The sequence below is a fragment of the Anas acuta genome, chromosome 4 (assembly GCF_963932015.1).
Source record: "Anas acuta chromosome 4, bAnaAcu1.1, whole genome shotgun sequence".
Taxonomy (NCBI): domain Eukaryota; kingdom Metazoa; phylum Chordata; class Aves; order Anseriformes; family Anatidae; genus Anas; species Anas acuta.
The window spans coordinates 8419733-8442810 of NC_088982.1; the positions used below are offsets into that span (position 1 = coordinate 8419733).

A 23078-nucleotide genomic window follows, 5' to 3' on the forward strand; every position below is an offset into this window, starting at 1 on the left:
GTATTCTTATATTTCACGTACAGATGTGAAGCATGGGATGACTTATTACTGATAATTATTACTTATTAAATATATTAATAAATATTACTTATTAAAATTGAGTACTGTTCTGCTTTGTCATTGATTTATTCGTGGTATCAGTACTATCGAATACAATTCCATCTGAGTGTTTGAATTGTAATTGTACATTACACTTAGTCTCTTGAAATTGTTTTTTGTTACTGTTGGTATTCTGGAATCAAAAGCAAGCAAATTTCTCACACAGTCTTCTTACCTTGCAGATGTTAAAGCCTGTTTCAGGGAAACTGCGGCCGCAGTGGGAGATGGGTGTTAAGCAAGCAAGTGAAGCAGTAAGCATGACAGTGGAAGAACGGAAGGCCAAGTACACCTTCATCTACATTAGGGACAGACCTCATCTTAATCCTCGAGTGGCAAAGGAAGTTGGCATTGCTGTGGAGCCGTTAGAGGAGATAGATGAGTCATCTTACTCAAACGAAGAAACGACTGAAAATCTGAAATCAATGAAGGAGTCTGGCATTCCTAACAAGAGGAGGAGAAGGACATCAAAATTGTCTGCCACTGATGATACGCAAGAAAGCAGTCAGTCGGGGACTAAGAATACTACTCCTCAAAAGTCATCTGATCAGGCAGAATCCAAAAGAGGGATAGGCTCCCCTCTCAATAGAAAGAAAACTCCAGCATCTACTCCACGAAGCAGAAAGGGCGATGCAGTATCTCAGTTTTTGGTCTTTTGTCAAAAGCACAGAGATGAGGTTAGTCTCTTTTAGCTCTTACTTCACTTTAGTTGACAAAAATTAATTGCTACGATAGAATCCATAATATTCTGGGTTTGATGAGGTATGCCTGCATGAAATCTTGGTCTAGACAGTAACAAAAAAGGAGGGAATGTGGATGAGTAAACAAAATAGTGCCATTTTACTTTAAACATGTCACATTAGTATCTTCCTACATAATCCAACAGTCCTTTTTATTAGCCTTAATTTTTTAATATACATAAAATATAGTAGATATGCATAGATATGCTCAGGCAAGTATAAACAAGGTTATGCAGTTTATGGCCATCTACTTACAGTTAGCTTGTGCATTCTTTTTGATGACGTGGCTCAAATCATACAGTGTGCTCACTTGTCTTCAAACTCTTCAAAAACTCCATTTACCTACCTAGAATCCTTTGCTGAACTTCAAAAGAAGCTTCAGCAGTTAGCAAAGCATATGAAAATGACTGTCAGTGTGCAATCAGCTGGGACAGAAACTAGGCCTTTTTGAGAGTACTACACTCTGTGGCAAGGTAGATTAAATAACTACTTTAATACCAACATTTCTTATGAAGACTGCTAGAGGCATAAAAGCAGTACCACTGTTCTAGCTCATTACTTCAAAATTATGAACATCTGAACAATAATCATGAGCAGCCCTCCTCTGCATTTGCAGTACAATTCCATGCACTGGAAGAATCATCAGTTCTGATGTTGTCTTTTAGTTGCACTCTTCTGTAATACTCACAAAGGGATCAGAAAGTTAGAGATGACTTTAATTGTCTTTAGCTGCTGATTTATTGACTTCATTGTAAGATATTTGTATTAGAAAATATTAACAAATCGGAATTTAAGAAGAAAAGTTGAAAAACAGATTTTGTTCCAAGGAAATAAATTAGTAGTAGTTCAACTTAAGGATCTTTTTAGATCATTGCAACTCAAGATCCTCTTGAGAGTTAAAATGAACACAGTGTACATATAGCTTTTTGTGGATTTGGTTCACTTGAGAAAAACATTAGCAGTTCAGTTTGCTGGTCCGGAAACAAGAGGGTTTTGTACCCAGACTATTAAATACAGATTTTGAAATATTCATTATGAAAAGTTGTATGGGTAAAACATCTGTCTCATGTTTGAGAGAAGTGAGTTCTGTTTCCAGTTGTTCTGTAAGTAACTTGTGTAATGGCAAGAGGGCATTTCCTTGGCCTTTAAGGTAGGTAGCAAGAAGTCTTGTGCTGTATTGAGGCATATGAAATTACTTCTCTGGAAGAAATTAGATTTTTATGATTGGTTTTATGGACTCTTAGCTGAACTCATCCTACTACAGAAGAGACATGCTGTGTCTCTGATGTTACATTGCTATTTACTGTGCCAGTTATCAAGTTTCATTCCCTTCTATGGTTATACTATAGCTTTCAACATAATAGATGGAAAATGCAAAGCATATTACAATATTTGACATCGAAGAATTGATTTGTCTTCAATGTCACTTTGGGAAACTGAAAAACTTACATAAACTTGAAAATCACACTGATGGTAATGTTTAGTATTACACAGAGTTATAGGTAAAAGGACATAAATTTCAAAATACTACATATATCTTGAGAGAGGGCATCCTACCATTTCTACCTAGAATACCTTTTAATAAAATGAGTCATGAAAACCCAAATCCACGATTATGTGACTGATATAGAAGCATTTCTGTGCATGAAACAGATGTAGGTTATAAAAACAGCAGATAACAGACAGCTGCAGCCAAAAGTCCCTCTAACAGGTTAAGATCATTAGAGCCTGTTTTTTCCTTTCTCTTGATGTGAAGACGACTAGCAAAGAAGGTAAATACAATTTTAGATATTTATGCTTCTTGCACCAAACCTGCTACCTAATTTTAGTGAACTCTTCAGGCCTGTCAGGTTGCTTTTAAAAAGGCAGTTTTGTGGCTTTGGTGGAAGGTGGAATTTGTGTGCAAACTAACACTCAGTGTTTTCCTTTCTCTTTGGCTTATCTGGTTCAACTCGTGTAGTTTGCTTTCCATCCAAGAGACTTTTTTTTCCCTCTTGTTTTAGTTATTCTGATATTTTAGATGTAGTGATAACATCAGCTAAAAAGCAGATCTCTTTTTGACCCATTTATATTGGTGGCATCTGAGAGATCAGAGTATGGTTCCTTAGGTATTTACATAAATATATTAAGGACAAAGTAAAACTGTATCCTAAAGAGGTTCTCTGGCTCACAGACTTGGGAAGAGATGGAAGAGAATGACTAAAGACTTCTCATTCAGGGCCTCTAATAATCACACGGTATCTTAAAAGTAGAGATGTTCCTGCTGTGTTTTGTTTGGAGTCTAGATTTGTATGGTAGTAGGATTCATGTATTGGTTTGGTTATATTAATTACTACTTTTTGTGTTACTTTTCTGAGGATAGAACAGTGAGAAACAGTTGAAATTTTCAGAAATTAATGATGGCTGCTTGAAGTCTGGAATTGCTGCTGGAGAATGGTTTTAGTAGGCATGTTTCCCTGAGGAAAGGAGGCATTGAAAGCTTGGAGCAATGTCGTAGTTGTAGTGATATGTTAAGTATTTCATGCTGTCACCAAAGAAGTTCAGCTGTATCTTGTACTGCTGGCATTCTTGTGGACTTTCTCTGTGAAATACAACCACCATCATAGTTACAAGCAAGTGTCTGACTTGGGCTAAAGGTATTGTTCAGTGAGAGACAGACAGCTCTGCTGTTCATATGAATTCATTGATTTGGGCATTGAGACTGTTTTAAGGTAAATTAAGAAATAAGTTCATTAGTAGGGTGCACAATTGAAGATTTCTGCATATATAAGGATCTGTTGGACATCTAGACAAATGAGTGGAGGTAATATGCTTGCATGAGCAGTACGTGCCTGACCTAAGTGCCATGTTTTCCACACCTATAGTAATGTTAATTCCCAGATCCAAGAAAAGATCTTCCATTTTTTTCTGTAGCATGTTTAGACTTTAAGAAATACTGTAAAGAAGTGCATGATTTTCACATGTACTGTTTCCATTATGTATGCCAGGAATTGAGTATGACACTGTGAAGGCTTTGGAGAAAACTGTTGGGCAGTCCTTCTTTGTGCAGCTTCCCTCATTAAGAGCCATGGGTTTCTCATGCCTGTTGTTTTTGTTTGTATTTCGGTGGGACTGGAGGTGACACTAAACTGCATCTTGTTTGTATGAGCACAGCTAGTTGCTTGTTAGAAAATGAAATAACTCGATGCCCTAGTTGGGCAGAATGAGCTATACACTCAGCAGACAGTGGTCAAAATTGCTGTTAACTTGGTTGCTTGAAGAGGTGAGATCTGTGGGAGACGTTCCTTGTGGGTCTGTGTTCTCCCCTCTCAGTAACTTTTGGATACTTTGCAATATTAATCAAACCTTGAACAGAGGCTTCCAAAGGTAGTTAGATTCTGCTAGCAAGTATTTTGTGCCAGATAGAAGCAGGAGGACTCCACTTGGGAGAACTTACAGCATGAGTTTTCTTCCTAGACACTGAATAATCTCAGTGGGAAGAAGGTGTAACAACTACTGCAACTCCGGGAGGAGCTTCACTGGTACACTTGGTACACTTGTACCTTGTTTGATACCAGGAAATGCAACGTTAAAACACGTTCTTAGAAGTTAGGTTAATTATTTCCACAGAAAGATTGTCTTTCTGTTCTGTTGAATGGTGTTACTGTTGAAACATTTGGCTCCCTTGGCCTGCTTTTTCTTTTACTCCGTGGTTTCAGGGTATTGGTTGCATCACTGCAGTAATAAATCGTGGGGCTTTGGAGAATGTTGGGTAATGAGATAGGGACCAAGGGCTGGTTTTAAAGCTACTGTTTCATTGCTGTAGATTTCAGAATCTTACAGCTTTCTGACTTCTGAGATTTATCAAATCTGTTTTTCCTTAAGTGAAAGTATGAAAATACTGAAGGAGTTTTTTGTTTGTTTTTAGATACTGGCTTTCCTGTTTGTGTTGAATAAACTTCCTAGGAAGTCTCTTAACTTCCATAATGATGGCTGTTACATACTGTGCTTACATTAAGAAAAGATTCACAGCTTTTTGAGTTCCCAGTATTTGTATAAATAGTATAAAAATGATAAATTAATACAGCAGAATGTTGCATCAGATGCTAGTTTGTGTAAATCTCTCTGCTAAGATAGGTATAAAGGAGTACCCCTATGCATAACGAGTTCTCCTGTGGATTGGTGGATGTCCTTGTAGGCAAGCATTTATTCCAATATTGCTTGTCTGTTTTCTATGGGGCAGAATTAAACTTCATCCAGAATTAATAAAAATTTTTGGAATCACCATACCACAAGATCTACTCCTACTCAATTTTCTGAATTTTAAAAGGCAAATAGATACTTCTAAAAAGGTACCTAATACTTCTGAATCTACTGAAAGATTATTTTTTTTTTTAGAAAGAAGTGGTTATTCAAAAAATAAATACAAACCAAAACTGGATACGAAATGTTTGAATGTAGTTCTATCTACAGCAGATGTTAGATAACTCTTTTGTATCCAGTTTTCCAAAGCAATAGAAGAATATATGCCATTCGTTTCAATGGTCACCTTTTTTTAATAAAACCCTATTTCTGCATGTATAGGTGGTTGCTGAACATCCAGATGCGTCAAGTGAGGAGATTGAAGAATTGCTTGAATCGCAGTGGAACATGCTTAGTGAAAAACAGAAAGCTCGCTATAACACAAAGTTTGCCATAGTGACCTCTCCCAAATCTGAAGAAGACTCTGGTAAACGTAAAACTGTGCTAGTGTACTCTAACTAAATTTGATATACATAGTGGTGTTAAACTAAGCACATATTTGAGACCTGTAGGGAAAACAGCTTTCACTGTTTTCCAGTTTTAATTCTTGGTGTTTGTGCCAATAGCAAAGGAATGCCAATGGTTACAATAAAAGCAACCCATGAAGTCTACATTTCTTGCTCATTGTTCTGAAAAGTTGTTATATGTAAACCTACTGTTTTAGAGATTGCTGATTTCTCATTCTTCTTCTGCCCATAAGCAGCTGCCATTGCATCCACTGCCTGTTACTAGTGGATGGTGGGAAGGGAAGACGAAGTGTTACTACTAGTAAAATTTGAGTGTTTGTTTTGGTTTTGTTTTTTTGTTTTTTGTTTTTTTTAAATAGAAGATATAGGAAATGGTTTTAAAAGTGTAATCAGTGCTACACCTTTTCTTCATACGAATACCTAGAGTATATTACCTCATCAGCATCAACTCAGGAAGAAGTATTCCAAACTTTATTCTGAATCTTTCATCCACTTGGCATTTTATTGCGCTACGCAAAGTTTTTAGGACGTTGTACAAGATTTCAAATACTTTTTTTTTTCTTCTTTTTTGTTGCTTTTGTCTAGCATTTAGTTTTGATTAAGAGTCTTAACTATTTTGCAAAATATCTGAGGATTTTGGAGTCATGTATTTGAGAAAGAAAGAGGAAGATAGTTTGGCATTTGCATGGACTTTATCAAATTTCAATAGATATCACTTTTCAAATTTAAATAGTTTTATAGCACTGTAAGAATGCATACTATGGAAGTATTAGAACCAACAGGTGCTGCTTTGGGCAATGACAAGAATGAGAGGGAGTGTTTGAAAGTTTGTGAGACTTGGAAAAACTTGTATAAAAATGGCAGTCAGTTTTGTTAACTATCTGTGTGTGTGTGAAATAACATCATTTTGTGGAAAATTGAAAAGTTTTTAACTTTAAAATTTAAGTGTCAAATATTTGGATATCAGTTTAAAAAAAAAACACATTCTGTATCTCTCAAGGTTCATCATTGAAGAATATTGGAGAGGCCAAACGTAAAGTGTTTCAAGACTCACCTAAAAGGAGATCAAGATCCAGAAGTAATTGAAATTTGTGTTGTGTGCAAATAGTTCATCATTATAAGTAGCTATTGAGTGTATTTTTTTATGTAATCGCCCACGTATCATAATCTCTTTATTTTATCTCAGATGTTGTCTTCCTTGACGTTAGAATTTTAATGGATCCCAAATTAAATATCTAAACGCTGTAGTGCTGAATTTTGTTCACCTTCCTCAGTGTCATATTGCAAGAAATGTAATTGAAATTGTACCTGTACCAGGTGTTTCTAGTACATATATTGTGTACATTTATAGTTATCTACAGATGAAAACATGTCAGTTGACTCGTTCCCCTACCCAAATCCTCTTATCTTAAACTTGGAAGAATATTGTGGGATTTCTTTTTCTGGCTTTTTATAAGTAGCAGGTTCTCCTGGAGCCATTTCAGTCTGTTTTTGTGGATTCAGAGTTTGATAATAGAATATGTCCTAGATTGTTTAGATATGAACATTAATTTGAAAATTATTTGTATTTTCAAGTTACTATATTTTTAATATTTGTAACTATTTGTTCCCACTGGAATAGAATGCTTGTAGCTGTAGGGCAATTTTCAGTTAACATAGTTGTGCCCCTGGAGCTTGCAATCTTCATATTAATAATACTCTGTAGCTTCATAAACTAGAGAGTACTGGAGAGTGTAAAAATGTTGCTGTTTCACGCTGATGAACCAGACCACTTCCTAAAACTTCATCTGTCTTTTTGAGGTAGAGCAAGTGTAAACAATTGCTGAACCTATGGAAAGGGTATGTAGGTTAGTCACTGAGCTTTTGTAATTTAGCCAGCTGCTTGAACTTCACAGTGAATTATCATAAAAATGTGTGAATAAGTCCATTTTGGTTTAAAATGACCGAAGTGAATCTGTTCTTAGGATTTTGGTTCACAAAGGAAGGGGATCTTATGGTCTCCTGTACAACATAAGTAAGCTTGTTGGAAAGCATCTGGAATTGCCATACCAGAAAGAGAGAATTAATCTGTACAGTTGGTGATATCTTGTCTTTTCCAGAGGCCCTTTAATAGATGTCTCCAGTAACTTCACCAGTATCAACTGGAGAACTCCTGAAGGAGACGTAAACATTTATTCAGTGCTGAGACACTATTATAAAGTGGCAGAAGAGTTAAAAGCTGTATAGATCAACCGTGTGTAGTCTAACAATACAAAACAAATGTTGGGCAGTGATATTCAGATCTTAAACTAGTGCTTTAGTCTTTCTAAAATGAGCATTAAGCAATTGATTTGGATATGTCTAGAGCTTGCCTTCAGAAAGAGAAACCAGACCTTAGGCATTAAGAGGTCATCGAACTGTGTTAATGTTTAACCATGTTTTAAAAATAATGACTGAAAGAAAAGTAACTTAAATAAGTAGATCAGTTCAAAATAATTTGAAAGTGGGTTTTAGATTATTTTTCATGTAAGTTTCCCCCATCCCCCATCCCAAGGTAACTTACATGGAAATAAAAGAAACCAAAAAAAGAGGACAAAGGAACCTACAGAAGATTTTGAAGTTCAGGAAGCACCTAGGAAAAGACTCAGGATGGATAAACAGAATAATCGGAAGGTAATTATGTTGTTGGTTTGTTTGGGTGGATTTATAGCAGCACCAAACACATTGCTGTAGTTAAGTTTGTCAGCATTTCCATTTTCAGGATTAAAAAAGTAATGTCTGTATATCAAACCAAACTGTTGTAAATATTCAGAGAAACGTGAGCTTGTTGCCATGGGCTTTCTTCTTTGGTTTTGAGGATGGAGATATAACAAGATGCTCTTGCTACGTAGACTGGTGAAAATGTATGCTGAGAAAGTCTGTTTCCCAAAGGAATGTGCAGAGGCATGACCTTTCACTATTGTCATGCTTTATAGTTCTTTTTCTTTCCCCATGAATAAGAGTTCAGGAGTGTATACAGGAATGTATACAAGAATCTGTATATGTTAGTGAATGCTGCTTGCAGACAGAAGTGCGGGGAGAGAGGAAAGCAAGTAAAACAAAACGGGAAAACTACTTTTCAGGAACTGGAACGAAGCTTGTAGTACACTCTAGTGACACGCTGCCCAATTGCTTAAGTTAGGAAACTGCAGTAAATATTACTGTGTCTCTATCATGCAAATCACAAGCTTCTTTTCAGTATAGCTTGATTGTGACAATGAGAGTTTTCCTTATGTAGGTCACTAAAACTAGGTATATGGATGTCAGCCCAAATCGTCGAGACACTCAAGCATAGGCTTATTTAGCTGTGCATTTAGACCAGTGAACTTCATAGGTTTTACATTTGTGGAGAGTTTAGCTCACAGGTGTATTCAGATATCTTACAAGAGCACCATGCCATAGTTTAAGTATTGCAAACCTTGCCTCAGGACTCAGTAGCACATTGGTTAAATGAAGCAAGCTAGTATAAGGAAGGTGGTAGATTTTTTAAATTAATTCTGCAGGTTGCGTTTATAGATGTCACGTTTGTTTGATAGGCTCTTCTTTTAGTTGCTTCTATTGATAAGGTGGATATCCAGACAATTTCTTTAGTGTTCAATATAAAAAACATGTAGAATTTCGGATAGCCAGGCTTATCTAGCCTATTGGTAAGGAATAAGGATAATCCTTAGAGATGTTTTATTACCTTTGCAGAGAGAAGAGCCAAAAGTGGTTTTTGCACTTTTTGCTCTAAAAGATTAGTCATTGAATATCCATTTTATATTCTAGGATAAATTTTTAAACTTGTCTAATTGATTTGAATTGACTATAATGCGCTAGATACAGGGAAATATTTAAGTTTATTTATTGCAGTTAACTCCTGCTATGAAGTCCCTGTTTTGACTATCACCAAAGTTCCTTCTTTACTGTCTGACCTGAATTTGTTTGCAACAATTAGCACAGATTAATCAGAAGTAGAATGAAAGGTGGTTGCAGTATAGTTCACAAAGGCGAGCTTTGGGTATCTTTTGATACCACGATACAGGTTTGATAATTGACAGGAAAAAAAATAAATGATTGAGATAAGTGATTCTCATAAGATGCATATAACTGATCAAACTGACTTAGTAATTTGTTATATACATTTTAAAAGTGATGTCCTTTATCTGGTCAGTTTATCAGAATTAGTTACAAGGAGTCTGGTATGTATAAAAACTATGCAATTTGGAAACTAGATGCATATGGCAGTGGTTTTTCTGCTTCTGTCCACAGACGGGTCAGTTATCGTAGAATTGCTGCCTTCCCAGTTTTTAATGGATAACCTCTTAGTCTTTTTCCTGCTCCCACCAGCTGTGGGTACTTCTAGCTATATGTGCTGGTAGTAAAAATATGGCGAATAACAGCAAAAATGTCTACACAGAGATTCCAAAAAGCAAACACAAACTATACACCTTCCTTCCTCTAATCACAGTTTGCTTGAAGGCTTATGTTAGAATTGCTTTGGATAGGTGAAACTTTAATGATCTTTCATGACCACTTCTTGCATGAGAGTTGTGCGTTACCCTATCCTTTTTGACCTCAGCTCTTACGTATGAAATCTGAATGTTGTTGCACATATGTCATAATAGATATATGAAAGTTCTGGAAAAAAATATTTAGTTTATTGGTGCTTTCATGACATATATAAAATGCACATTAACACAATGGGAGTTCTGTAAAGCCTGCTATAAATTGAGTGAACTGTACATTTTCATTCATTTTACACAGCAGCATCAGTGGTAGGGTAGCTTAGACATCAGTAGAAGTGCATTGTAGCACATCTATAGTACAGTATCCATTCATATTTATTTTTACAAAGGAAACCAGTCTCTGGCTTTCAAGGTGTTCACCTGGACAGCTTTTATAAAATTGTCAGACAAAGAATATGAAAAATATTGAATTCTTTAGAATTTTCTTATTGATCGTCTGAACATTTGGCAGGGTTAAACACTTGGCTACAATTTTAGGGACGTACTATTTGAATGAATTTGTAACATACAAAGAAAAAAACAGTGGCATCATGTGTAAGGAATAGTGTCTAATTTTGACACGGTGTTGACAAAATTTCCCTAGTTTTTGGCCTGAACATTTAATGATAAATTCTCAGTCTGGAGTGACTTTACGCACTCTATATGATCCCTTGAAAATAGTGTTTATATTTTGGAAATGCTGGAACAATCTTAACCATAGTAATTTTAAAAATGGCACTGCTATAAGTTGTGGAGTTGAAAGCAAGCCTCTGAGACTTAAAATTCTGCATTTATTCTCAAATTTATATACTACTTCTGCAGTTTACCTTTAATAATTAAAGATTTTAATTTGACCAGTATAGACAAAGACTAGTAAGGGTCATTTACATGTTTTATTTTCATATAGAGCTCCCCTTTTTGATATGCTGAGTTTGGGATGGATAAGTGGGATGCTGGAATACCTTGTTCTTTAATTTTTCTCATTTGTTTATGGGTTTGTACCCTGTGCTATAGATGAGCTTTAAAAAAATCACTTAATGGGGCTAGCTTAACTACATTACCATTCAGATATTTGTAAAGACACTTTCTTTTTAATAACATAAATCCAGAAGTAATTGCCAGTTTTGTCCAACCACTCATAAATTAGGAGTTTTTTTATTTTTTCATATTTTTTTTTGTGACAGAGGGAGACAAGCAATGACAAAACAGCAAAAACAAACTCTACTAAGGTCACAGAAACCTCCTCTTCACAAAAGAACCAGTCAGGTAATGTGGTCAGAATAAGTTTTAATGTAACTTTTTCAATTAAATAATTTTAAAATAAACAGGTTGTCTGAGGCAGCCGCCTAAATTTGCTGACGCAGTAACAAATTACAGCCACTATGCCACAGTTGGGGGGGGGAGCGTGCCCTCTTCCTTCACTACCACCATTTTGCAGCATTGTACTTGATTGAAATTGTGTATTGCTGATTTAGAGCAGCAGTTCACAAGTTCACCATTTGATGGCACCAAATTAAAGCTATTGCCCTGTGATCTTGGAAAGCAGTGATACGAATCCTACTGCTCCAATTTGTCATTCTTCATCTGCCCAATAAAACAAGAGCAGTGACCATCAATGTAATCAGTTACTATGTGGTTTTAGACCTTGTAAATGATGCTTGATGGGAGGCAGTGTGGCGCATGAGAGGGAATTCTAAATCACCTTGGACCAAAATCCAAAAGTCAGACTTATTAATGATGTTCAAGTTTAAGATAACTGCTGTAAGAGCGTGTCTAGGTATTATAATGAAATGCCAAAGACGAGTAAGCTTCAGAAAGTTCTACGCAATGTAGAAGCGGCGACATGCCATAGATAATGTCTGGTACCTGGTCCCTGTATGTAACCTTTCTCTTGGCAAAGTACTAGTGATACTCATTGAGATGAGATCACATAGGCCTTCTAGAGTTTATCTGAGGATGTAACTGTTACCTCTGCTTTAAAGAGGCGATAAGTCACAAGGTGTTTTGATTTTAATAGAAATGAGTAAAATAACTTGGGGAAAACATTTCTAGACATTTGTAGTACGTATTTGCTTAATAGAAACCTTTATTTTTAAAGTCAAGACAAAACACGTGGTTTCAGAAACTTCTTGTTCTCTCAGCCTTACGTAGGTTCCCAGAAGACCTACCTAAATCATTCCTTCCTTTACATGAAGGAATATTTTAAATGGCTTCAGGGAGATAACGTTTTAAAGTTCCAAACTTCACTTTGTAAACCAAAATTATTTTACAGCAACGAAAAATCTGTCTGATGCATGTAAACCTCTGAAGAAGCGAAATCGGGCTTCAGCAGCAGAATCTTCAACTCTTGCTTTTAGCAAGAGTTCATCTCCTTCAGCTTCCTTAACTGAGAATGAGGTAAAAAAAAAGTGGTGTTTGCACACAGCCATTTAATTACAGAAATTTTCAGGTGTGAATCTTTTTGTTTAAAAACAAAAAACAAAGGCGAATTCTCTAACGTTGGTGCTCTAGACAAGTTACAGTTCTGGCCTCTGTGAAACCTGTTAATGTGTGCATTGCAAATTCATTTATTGTAACAAGAACGTCTGATTTGGGGACGTCGAGATATTATTGTGGTTTTTAATGTATTTACCAACAAAGTTTTAGAATTGTAACCTTCTATTAGAGGCAAAGTAAAATGCCAGTGTGTTCTGTATTTTCTTCTACAGACTTTATGTAAGTGTACTACATTAGTTACATTATGTAACTCAATATTGTCATGTTGCCATAGCTTTTATATTGAAGCAAGTTTCCTAATCCTCTGTTTGATCTAGAACTGGACAGTTTTCTGAGCAGAGCCCCTTTAAGCTCAAATTAGTTTTCAGGCTGTTTAAGTGCTATTTCTCTGTGATGCAAATAGCTTCATCGCCAGTAGAGTTAAGCAGGCAGTGAAGGATGTATCTTTTTGATACTTACTAATCATAGTCTTAGCTCTGCATATTTGGAACTGTAATTCTTTTCAACTGACATACAATAAATGAAATGTATGTACCAGAAGTGTATTCATACAATCCATTAAAACCGTTCCCCCAGTCATCTACACTATTAAAACAAATCAGCCAAAGAATGGCAGCATGAGGGTGAAGTATGCATGCTGTTTCACAGGTGGGTTCAGAAATGTAGTTGGTAGGATTTAGTAAAATATCCATGGACAAACAGCTTCAAGCAGTTTGTGTTACAGAAGTTGTAGAAAAAATACTTGCCTGCTAATGAGGGAGTAGGGCTTCTATCTATCGCAGAGACTCTTTCATCTCCCCTAACAAAAGCATGAGGCGCTTAGACGCAATAATGAATGCAGTTAAAATATCTAGACTATGTTCAGTAAATGGTTTACCTTTGGGGGTGGGGGAAGATTGCATGTTAATGGCTGTATATCTTACTGTAACTTGAAAAATTCTATCAAACAAAATAATCCCCAAATTTTCCCTCCTATGCCCTAATAAAACAAACAACAAAAGTCCCACAGGAAAAAATGTCCAGGGCAGCAATCAAGTAAAGTAATACTTGTTCTCATTTTGTTCTCTCAACCGAGAGACTCCCAAGCTGGCTTACCAGTTTCTGCCATTTTGATTTTTGTACCAGCACTTGCTGTCTAAGCTGTTTGTGTTTGGGACCATCTATTCAGCCAGACCCATTTAAGGAAAATACAATCCTTTTGATTCTAAATATGCATCTCTAAATACTGTAATCTCCGGAGAAAGATTCTCCTATTTCTAGATATTGTGTTATAAAAAAAATAAAGTCTCCAGAAATCTTTCCCTATAAAAGGTTATTTTGTAGGATTTTGGGTTGTATCTTAACAATTCACATGTAAAAATGGATATGGTTGTATAGGCTAAGATGAAAATCTTAAAACTTAGCTCTTAATTTACTTAGCTACTGCTAAACAGCAAAAGATGAGAGAAAAATTAACATCTTACACTGCTTGTAAGACACAGATATATAAATCAGAAAGGCAATTAATTGTCCTCAAAGGTTTAAAATGTTTCAAAACAATCACAGTCAACATAACAGAAATGTATCCTGTCAAACAGTAGAGATATGGGGGGTGGAAGGGTGGGGTACTGGGTAGGATGGGGAGTAGGTAACAGTGGGTTGGATCCTTAGATGGTTTAAAGCTACACTGACCTGAACTTGTACCAGCTAAGGATTGGCCCCAGTTTCTTTCCTATGATATTAGGTATATTTTGCCTTTAAATAAAACAGAAATGACAGGCATGTGTTTCTGAAGTTACTGTTGATCTATTCTACTGAACAAGGAAAGCTCTAAACCTTGAATTTTGTGGGTGGCTTTCAAAACCTTTTTCCCTTTTGTATTGTTATTTAGCACTTTTCTAAATGGCTTAATTTGTGTGTGCCCTGAGAGTATTCATCCAGAGGGAAACCTTCTCCAGAGTGATAAGGGAAAAAGTTTAAAACATAAACACAATCATGCAATGCTGAAAGCCTTGCTCAGCTAATTGAATAGGATGTAATTCTTCTCAACATTAAATACATTTGCTGACTAACTTTTATATTTCTGTGTTCACTATTATACTATAAATGTTGACTTAAATGATCTTCTAACAAAGGTGAAAAAAAGTACTGCATATTCCACAAGCACATACACCTTCACAGCAATATTAAGTGGATCCTGGCTGTTTTTTCTCTTTATTTCATTCTTTTTTTTTTTTTCTTTTTTTCCCCCACACTACTTGTGGACAGCTGGTTCCAGAAGGGAACCTGCATATGACTGTTATTTGTCAAGGACTGTTGCTAGTTGCACACCTTTTAAATGTCACTCCATTGCAACTGAAGTCTAGGAAAGGTATGTTCAGTAGGAAAGAGTGTGCTCAGTTTTTTCTTGTTTGAAAGATCATCTTATCTGACGTGTTTTTTAAAGATTTTGGATGCTTTTTATTGTTATTGGAGATATTTTTTTAATGGTGTTTACTTGAAATATTACAAAATGAATATGAATAGAGGCCAAATTTGCAATCAACAAGTTGCTTTGGGTGTCTAATTTAAAAGGGAAAGAGGAAGGAGGGGGTGGACTTCTGCCTTAAGAACAGACAAACGTTTATATAGACCTGACATATCAAAGAGTAAAAGGTAGACATTCGCTCCTTTCAGAAAATTGGGTTTTTAATTGTGTTAAGATGTATTGAGAAGAATCAGTAGAGTTTTTTTTGTAAGTCACTGGGCAAAAGTTAGCAATACCTTATTTTTTATTTGGTATTTATACATAATGAATAAATTTCATACCTGCATACCTTGAAACAAAATACTTAATTTTACTTCTAGGCACTTGGCATCAATAGTGATTTCCTCCAGTATTTTATGTGAAATATGATTTTGCTTAAAATCCAGTTCTTAATAAGCAACTGGTGGGCCTACTGTAAGGCAGATATTCAACACGTCCAAGTCTGCAAAAGTTCAGAGTGGTTTTGTACTGCTGATAAAAGACTTGGTGTAACCATCCAAAACACGATACTTGTGAGAAGAGATGCAGGTGGTGTATTCTTGTTTCACTTTTACTTTCTCCTTCCCCTCCCCAGTAATGTGGTAGGTGCTAGTAGAGTGTAACCAGCATTTTTTAATAAATAAAAAAGGCTTTGCATTACCATTGCGGCTGGATTATTAGCACACTTCGTGTGTTTGCATGAGACATATCTGCTTTAGCTTTTCAATCAATTTTTGTGGTGATTGGCTGGCTTCATTAAATTGGATGGATTTGTTGACAGCAGATAAGTGTCATAGCATCCTGCAGGGCCTAGATACTACTTCTGAACTTTGTCAAAGAATTGTAATATTTTTACGAGAGGATAAAATAAAGAACATGTAATACTCTAAATTCTTAGCTAGTCTGTCATTCATCATGCCCTCATGAAGTATGAGCTGACCAGCAGATGGCAGTTTAAAGAAGCCCGTGAAAGATTTTGAAGGTGTTGTTTTTAACATAAGTTCCTTATATTCCCTAGAGGGAATTCCTTCCACTTTCCGTAATATCCAGTGTCAAAACAAACTCAATTGCTGGTTATAGCTACAACTTCTTAAATTTCCAACACCTAATAATGCAAGACAGTAGCCTTAAGTTGTGCTATTTTTGTGCATATTAAACGATATATTTTTTTATTATCAATTTGAGGCAGATTTTTCTGTGTTTTTCATGGGTATTAGTATGTATACACAATGGAGAGAACACATACAAATCTTAAAAGGTAAGCTATTTGATGAAGAAGGCAGTCATGAGACATGTACAACTTGCAACCAAAACAGTACGTCAGCTCCATTTTTCAACCCTGGAGTCTAGTTGTCCTACAGTATACAACTGAAATATTCTAGGCGTGCTTACTAAAGGTAAAAATAACTGCCTTTGAGTTTCTAAGAACAGGAAGGAAGAAAGGAATTATTTTAAAGAAACTACTGCCCTAAAGAAAAAAAATAGTTGAAGATAACCTTGCAGGTTGTTAAAAAAAATAAAAATCAGTGTGCTTCTGGCATTTTATTTTAGCTTCCTTCAAAGATAATTTTCTCTTCCAAACAAGATTTAAGAATAATTTAATATTTAGTGTCACATGGAATTCTCTGTGACTTAGCAGACAGTTGTTTTCTGTTTGTTTCTGTATGCCTATAGTTTTTCTTTTTCCTGTTTCAAAGCACCAATAAGCTGACAGGGGTTCATTTTTGTGGAACGCTGCAAGTAATTGGACTTCTTTCATGCTAAAGCCTCTAACAGTTGAAATGACTTGCATTGCCCACCAGGTCATACAGTTTTGTTACGATGCTTCCACTTTCACATGGAAAAAAAGTTCTAGGCTTGAATTTTGTTCTTTGGCAGCACATTTTGTGTAGAAAATTAAGTTTCTTATGTAACTATTCTCATCTTATGTATTACCTAGGCTTCAGAGTGCAGAGAATCTGTTTACTGAATGTTTATCTAATGTAGGTTTTTATTCCACGTCCAAAACCAAAGTATCATGAGTATCTGTAGGCAATTTTATAATGTTTTAAAATGTTCTCAGAGTTTTAATTAACTTTCCAGGCAAATTCAGAAATGCATAATATCCGTATCTGAAACGTCTAACTACTGCTAATAATAAAAATGAACCTTGTCCCAGGCCGTCTTTTTGCTCTTATAGTACTGTGTACACTTGTGGCACCGCATACTTAAAGAATTTATCTAGTCTAGCAGTATGGGCCAAAATACCATTCTTCAGTTCAGGAATTCTTATACTGAAATAAAGGAAATGTTAACTGTAACTCAATTGGCTCTGTCAGTTTTTCTGTCTCCGTGTGGGTGCACAATAGATTGTCTTTTGAATACAGTCTGATCTACCTATATGTTGCTTATTGACTTATTTTTATAGAAGTTGTGCGTAGATTAAACAAACAACAAAAATCCCAGTCATTAAGCTTTTGTTAAGAAGAAGAAAATGCAGTTGGTGTTTCCCTGTGGAAAGACTAAAGAGTTTGCTTATCAGAACATTCCTACTCCAATTTTTCTATAGGAAGCTCGTAGCCAGACCAGACCACTTCCTCCTGGATGTCTGTGGTGTGGAGATCACTGACCCTGAAGTCACTTCAGGAAGTCTGAAATTGTAGCAGTGTCCTTAGATTTAAACATAGTGAAGTTTAAAAGCCAACAGCATTCAGAAGTCATGGAAACATGCTTCTAAAATGCTTCTAAAATGATAAATTACTTTTTTTTTTTTTTTTTAATAAAAATACCTGCTAAAGATAGTGGATGACCTGAGAGAGGACACCACTTAAGCCAGCTGAGTAGCTTAAGACAACTCTGAAGGAGTGGTAGGTTACTTTTGGTTTGGGGGCTTTTCTCGTACGGATCCTGCTGATCCTGCTGCAGAGGTGACTTGCTTACCAAACAAGAAAGCAGAATTTTCTACCATGCTCTAGTTTCATTTTATATACCCCGAGCTTTAAAATAGGTGTACATTGTGGATTTTGTTTCCATTTTATGTTCTACAGCCAGGCTTATAAAATGAGAGATGCTTGAGTAAAACAAAGGGAAGCGGGAGGGTTAACTTTTCTGGCTCTGGAAAAATTTGCCCTTTATTTGATTTTCTGACTGTTTAAGCACAACATGACAGAAGAGCAACATTGTCTTGAATATGACTAAAACCCTAAGACCGCAATTTGTATTCTTAATACTCACATGCTGTTAAACAAGCACATGTGAGCAATACAAGAAGTGTTTTTATAAGACTGAATGAGTTGATAAAGTAAGTGTTCTGAGGAAGAATATATACATTTTAATGAAATTGCACTTCGGTAGGTAGAAAAATCTGAAAGAGTTTGCAGCTGGTAGAGTGGTGACTATTGGAGCCCATTCCTGTTTGTGCATCATGGATGCATAAATGCTAGCAAGTTTCTCACGTTAAATTTCCAAATTCATTTTGAACCTTCAAACACTGGGCAGGGAAAGCTTGTCTGAATTGGCTACAGGAGAGGAGAATTCATAGTGAAGCCCATAAGCACTGAAGAGTAATGGAACTTTTTTCATTTTGCAATTGCTAACACACAGTGAATAGTATTTGAAACTTCTGCTTCATGGGGCATATGTTTTGGCCTCAGCAAATATTGATGTTCTAGTCCTTTAGGGCAGGAGGTACTTATAGAAAAGAAAAAAAGACACCACCTACACCCCCTTCCCGCCCCCAGGATAACATGAACCAGCAAAGACAGTTTTGCATATCAGCTTTAAAAAATAAAGACTTAATCCCAAACTTTAAAAGAAAAAAATACAAAACAACCAACAACCACATTTAATGGCCAGGTCAACAGCTGACTGAGGATCAGGCTTGAAAAGCAGAATAGTTGCATTTTTTGTTCTTACTCTGGCAACGTTGTTTGTTTTTTTTAATTCTTGGGCTGCAGATTGGATGAATACAGCCATTTATTTTCAAATCTAGAATTTCTGAACATCTTTTTCCTTGAAATTGCAATGTAATGGTTTTGCTGGCACTGGGATTTGCTACATGATTTTAGAGCTGTCTGTAACGAAGTGGAAAATTGTGAATGAAGTAGAAAATTTTAAATAGAAAAAAAAAAGAGTGGATGAAGAAAATGTCCACATAAATATTTCACTTCATTCTCACCCACTTCTTTGAAACACAGAATCATTTGACTCCTTAAATTCCAGACTATCCTTTCTTGTATCATATTCTCAGTTGGCAGCCAGTCATACTGATATATGTCAGTACCAATTTTGATTTTCTTTTACATTAAATTACGTATCCAGATGAGGAACTAATAATGCCACTTGCAGAGTTCATCCCCATGATCCTAGAAATATGCAAGCTGAGCATACATACCAAATGGCATCTAAATACAAAAATTTAAAAAAAAATAAAAAAATGCCAGGATGAGGAATTGGCTCATATTTCTGCTGTAGTGTGTGGCTGAAACTGGAACCAGGTACCTGTTTGCAAACATACTTAAGAAATTGTTGTTGTAGGGTTGAACTCAACATCTAGATGTACTGAATGACGTGAGAGTGAGAGATGTTTCCATACATTAATGGTTATCCCTTCACCTTTAATTGATTTAATTGATGGAGCAGTGAGCCATGTGCTTAACAGACTCTCAGTCTTGCAGCAGAGGAAAGTCTCATAGTAGGAAAAACATTTGAAAAGTGATTTTTCCATGATGGTTCTGTCAAATCCTCTTCCTTTCCCTACCCCGCGAATCTTTTTAGACAGATTAAATGAAAACAAAATTAAGAATATAAACATAAAATCACAAAATGCACATAACTGACTCAATTTATTTCCTTATTTTTTTTCCCTTTAGTGTCTTGTTTTAAATGTGAATCTGCAGACATTTATTCTTACTTTCATAGCCTGCCCAACAGCCTCCATCAAATCCAAATTCTTACTCAACTCTAATCTTGAGAAGGAAATGACATTATTCCACAGGCTGTCCTCTCATCTCTGTCCACATTGAACATCCCTTTTGCACAAACACTGGGGCAGAGTAGCTCAGGAAGTGATAGAAAATCTCGTCCTGCTGTTTAGCTGTTAAACAATTGCCTGTTATGCAACAACCGTTATGCAAAAATACAATACGAAACCAAAAGAATTTACAGAGATGCCAAAAATTCTTTCCCATCTACTCAGTAACATATTTTTTTTCCAAGAACAAAGCTATAGAAAAGTTGTGTTAAAAAAGGGGGGGGGGGGGGGGGAATAAGAATAGTCACGTGTCCTTACGTGTTCTCTTTGAGTCTTACACGTGCGAGCAGTGAATAACAACTGATGTACAGAGGAGAGGAGAGAGAGCCTTGGGAATCCGATGGTGAAAGGAAGCAGGGCTCCTCGTGCTTTCGGTCAGACCAGGTTTTCAGGCCAGTTTTATCCCTTCCCTCTCCCCTGTGCTCACAGATGCACGGTTTTCAGTAGAAAGACGTGGATTTGAGGTCTGAAATGCCAGCTGGTTGCTCCGTGTTCAGCCAGTGCAAGCCTCTAACGGGAGCCACTCTAAAAATAATTGGGAGATTTAAAAATTGAAGGCGGTGTTAAGGGCATCCTTGTGATGTGTAAGGTTTGCCGGTGCTTGTGCCAATACTAACTGCAGCAAAAGGACGGTGTCTTCCGTGTTGCAACATCTTTAATTGCTAATGAAAAATGCAGGTGATTATAGAGTTCGGGTGTGATTTCATTGCCGAAACTTGTCAGTCACTATACAGCCAAAGTGAAAAACTCTTTTTTTCCCCCTAAATTCGCTCTTTCTTAAAAGTTGTACTTTGCCTTTGTGAGAAATAAGAAATTCCTCAAAATGTAAAGGACCAAAATAGCAACCAGCAATGCTATAAATTACTAATTAACAGCTTTTGCCATTAATCGAAGTGTTGCTTCCTTTGAACCTTGGCCTAAATATCAGAAGAGGTAATTACATGCAATTTGCTTTGCTGAGGAGATTGTGTTACAAAAATAAGAACAAGACAAGCTCTGGCATGATCACAAGGAAGATTGAAGTTTGTAAAGTAGCAATTTTTGAAAAAAAAAAGACCCCAAAAGCTGTTCCGGTTCTCGCAGAACAATGCTGTGACGTGGGTACGTGCTTGTGTACGTCCTGTCAGACCCTTCACTCCGTGACACGCTAGCCGTGCTAACAAACCACAGGAGCGTTAATGTTTAATTTTAGAGGTGGCTGTATTTTACTTTAGGCACCGATTTGCGGCAGTCGTCTTGTAAATCACCTTTCCTTGGTGTTTGTGAACTGCAGATATTTGTGTTGTGAGCCCCGGCTGGGTCTGAGGCCTGGCCCTGCCGCCGCGGCTTGCGGAGGGCGCAGGCGTGGCCTTCCCAGGCCTACCGTGCCCTACATGCCACCGGGCCGTAAGGCCTCCCTGAGAAACATTTTCAGCCAAAATTGCCTCAACCCCTTCCACGCAGGCCTGAAGGGGACGGGCAGGCGTTTCACTTCGCCGCTGTCTCCCTCCGCTTTTCCTGAGGGAGCCGAGCTCTCGCCACAGAGGGAGCAGACCCAAAAGAGGGCTGTGTAGAATGGGAGTTATTTACACAGGGAGGTGGCTGGTAGAAAGTGTTTGTCCTGTGAGATGAAGTGCCTGAGACTAGGTTCAAACTCTGAATTATCCTCAAAAATCTCTAACAATTGTATGGGGGAATCTGCTAGCCCCTCTCCTTCGTGAGCTCCCTAAAATGAGCTGGTATAAAACTTTGGGTGGTGATGATGGTAGTTTTGTACAAGTTACGTGTAACATGACTGTTGGATGTGATAAACCTTCAGGTAGCTTCAGCAGCCAGGCAGTGGTTTTGCTCTGTAGCAGCAGCCTGCAGAAGGCAATAAAAGCCTGATGCTGAGCTTATGCATGTATTGATTCTTAGGCACTGCAGCAGCCCACGAGCAGGTATCCCTGCTTAGTGCAGAGCTGGCGCTTGGTGAGCATCTTGTTTTTAGCACGGGGGGGCTCCGGGCAGTCACAAAGGGCAGATCACACTCATCTCACAGGACACTCTCAGCCTGGTTGCTGTATAGCTCTATGACTAAAGGTATTTGCTTCATGCTAGGCATGTCGGTATTCAGGCTTGAAATCCAGCATTAATCTATAGGCTGCTGTAAACTGCCAAGTTTTGTCTTAAACAGGCTGCTAGAAATTGGGTTTTGTGGCTGTGTTTGGGATGTAGTGTTTAATTCTTGCCAGTGCTGCTTTGGCTCAGGAGCCGTTTAATGTAAATGAAGGGCTATTGCATTAACTAAGGCAGTAACATTCCAGGTTTGTAGGCAAATGGTTTTCAATTTATGATTTGTACGTTTGTGATTTTGTGCCCCATATCTGAGGGGTTTCTGAAGGGCTGTCATCTGTCAACAGGATTACCTTTCCTTAGAGTTACAGCAGTGCACGGCTTATACTAATTAGCGTTTCTGGGGGAATAGTTTAAACAGAAATAAGCGTGTTGTGTAACTTCACTTAATAAACCCTAAGGGAAAACATTTTTGTTTTTTTTGCTTAACTCCAGTACTACCTTTCTTAATCTGCCGCTTCCCAGCAAAAACTGGCTGCTCAGGGTGCAGCTGCGTTTGCAGTTTGCTATTTCCACTCTCTTTTCAGAGGACAGAGGTTTCCTGGTATCTGAACAAAGCAATGATTTTACGTGCAGTTTCTTTTAACCCACTTCTAAAACCCTCTGGCAGAATCTCAAGATCAATCCAGTTGTAGAAATATTCATAGGTAAAGTGTAGGCAGGAATCACTTCAGTAGAATGAATTTGCACAGAGAAAATGCATTTAAATCATTGCAAGTAATCTGGAAAAAAAAAAAAGTCAATATGATCCAATTTGTGAAATATTCTTATACAAAGTCAAAGAGAGCAAATGGTAATTGAAGGAATGCAAGTTAGCTGGAAGCAATGGTGAGAAATAATCTCTCAAAGCCTGCATTTCTAAAGGGATTTTATAAAGACTTGTATTAGGCCTGATACATCTTC

At 36.9% G+C, this 23078-nt stretch overlaps 1 protein-coding gene across 7 annotated transcripts in view; it reads left to right on the forward strand.

The window, feature by feature from the left end:
* The window catches only part of NSD2 (nuclear receptor binding SET domain protein 2), a 105497-nt gene that overhangs the window by 66456 nt on the left and 15963 nt on the right, over positions 1-23078 (forward strand). For all 7 annotated transcript variants that reach the window (XM_068679687.1, XM_068679685.1, XM_068679686.1 and 4 more), the window contains 6 exons: positions 282-773; positions 5400-5544; positions 6585-6662; positions 8118-8236; positions 11274-11355; positions 12362-12486. In XM_068679687.1, the coding sequence (XP_068535788.1) occupies positions 282-773; positions 5400-5544; positions 6585-6662; positions 8118-8236; positions 11274-11355; positions 12362-12486 (1041 nt within the window). The remainder of the gene's footprint in view (positions 1-281; positions 774-5399; positions 5545-6584; positions 6663-8117; positions 8237-11273; positions 11356-12361; positions 12487-23078) is intronic.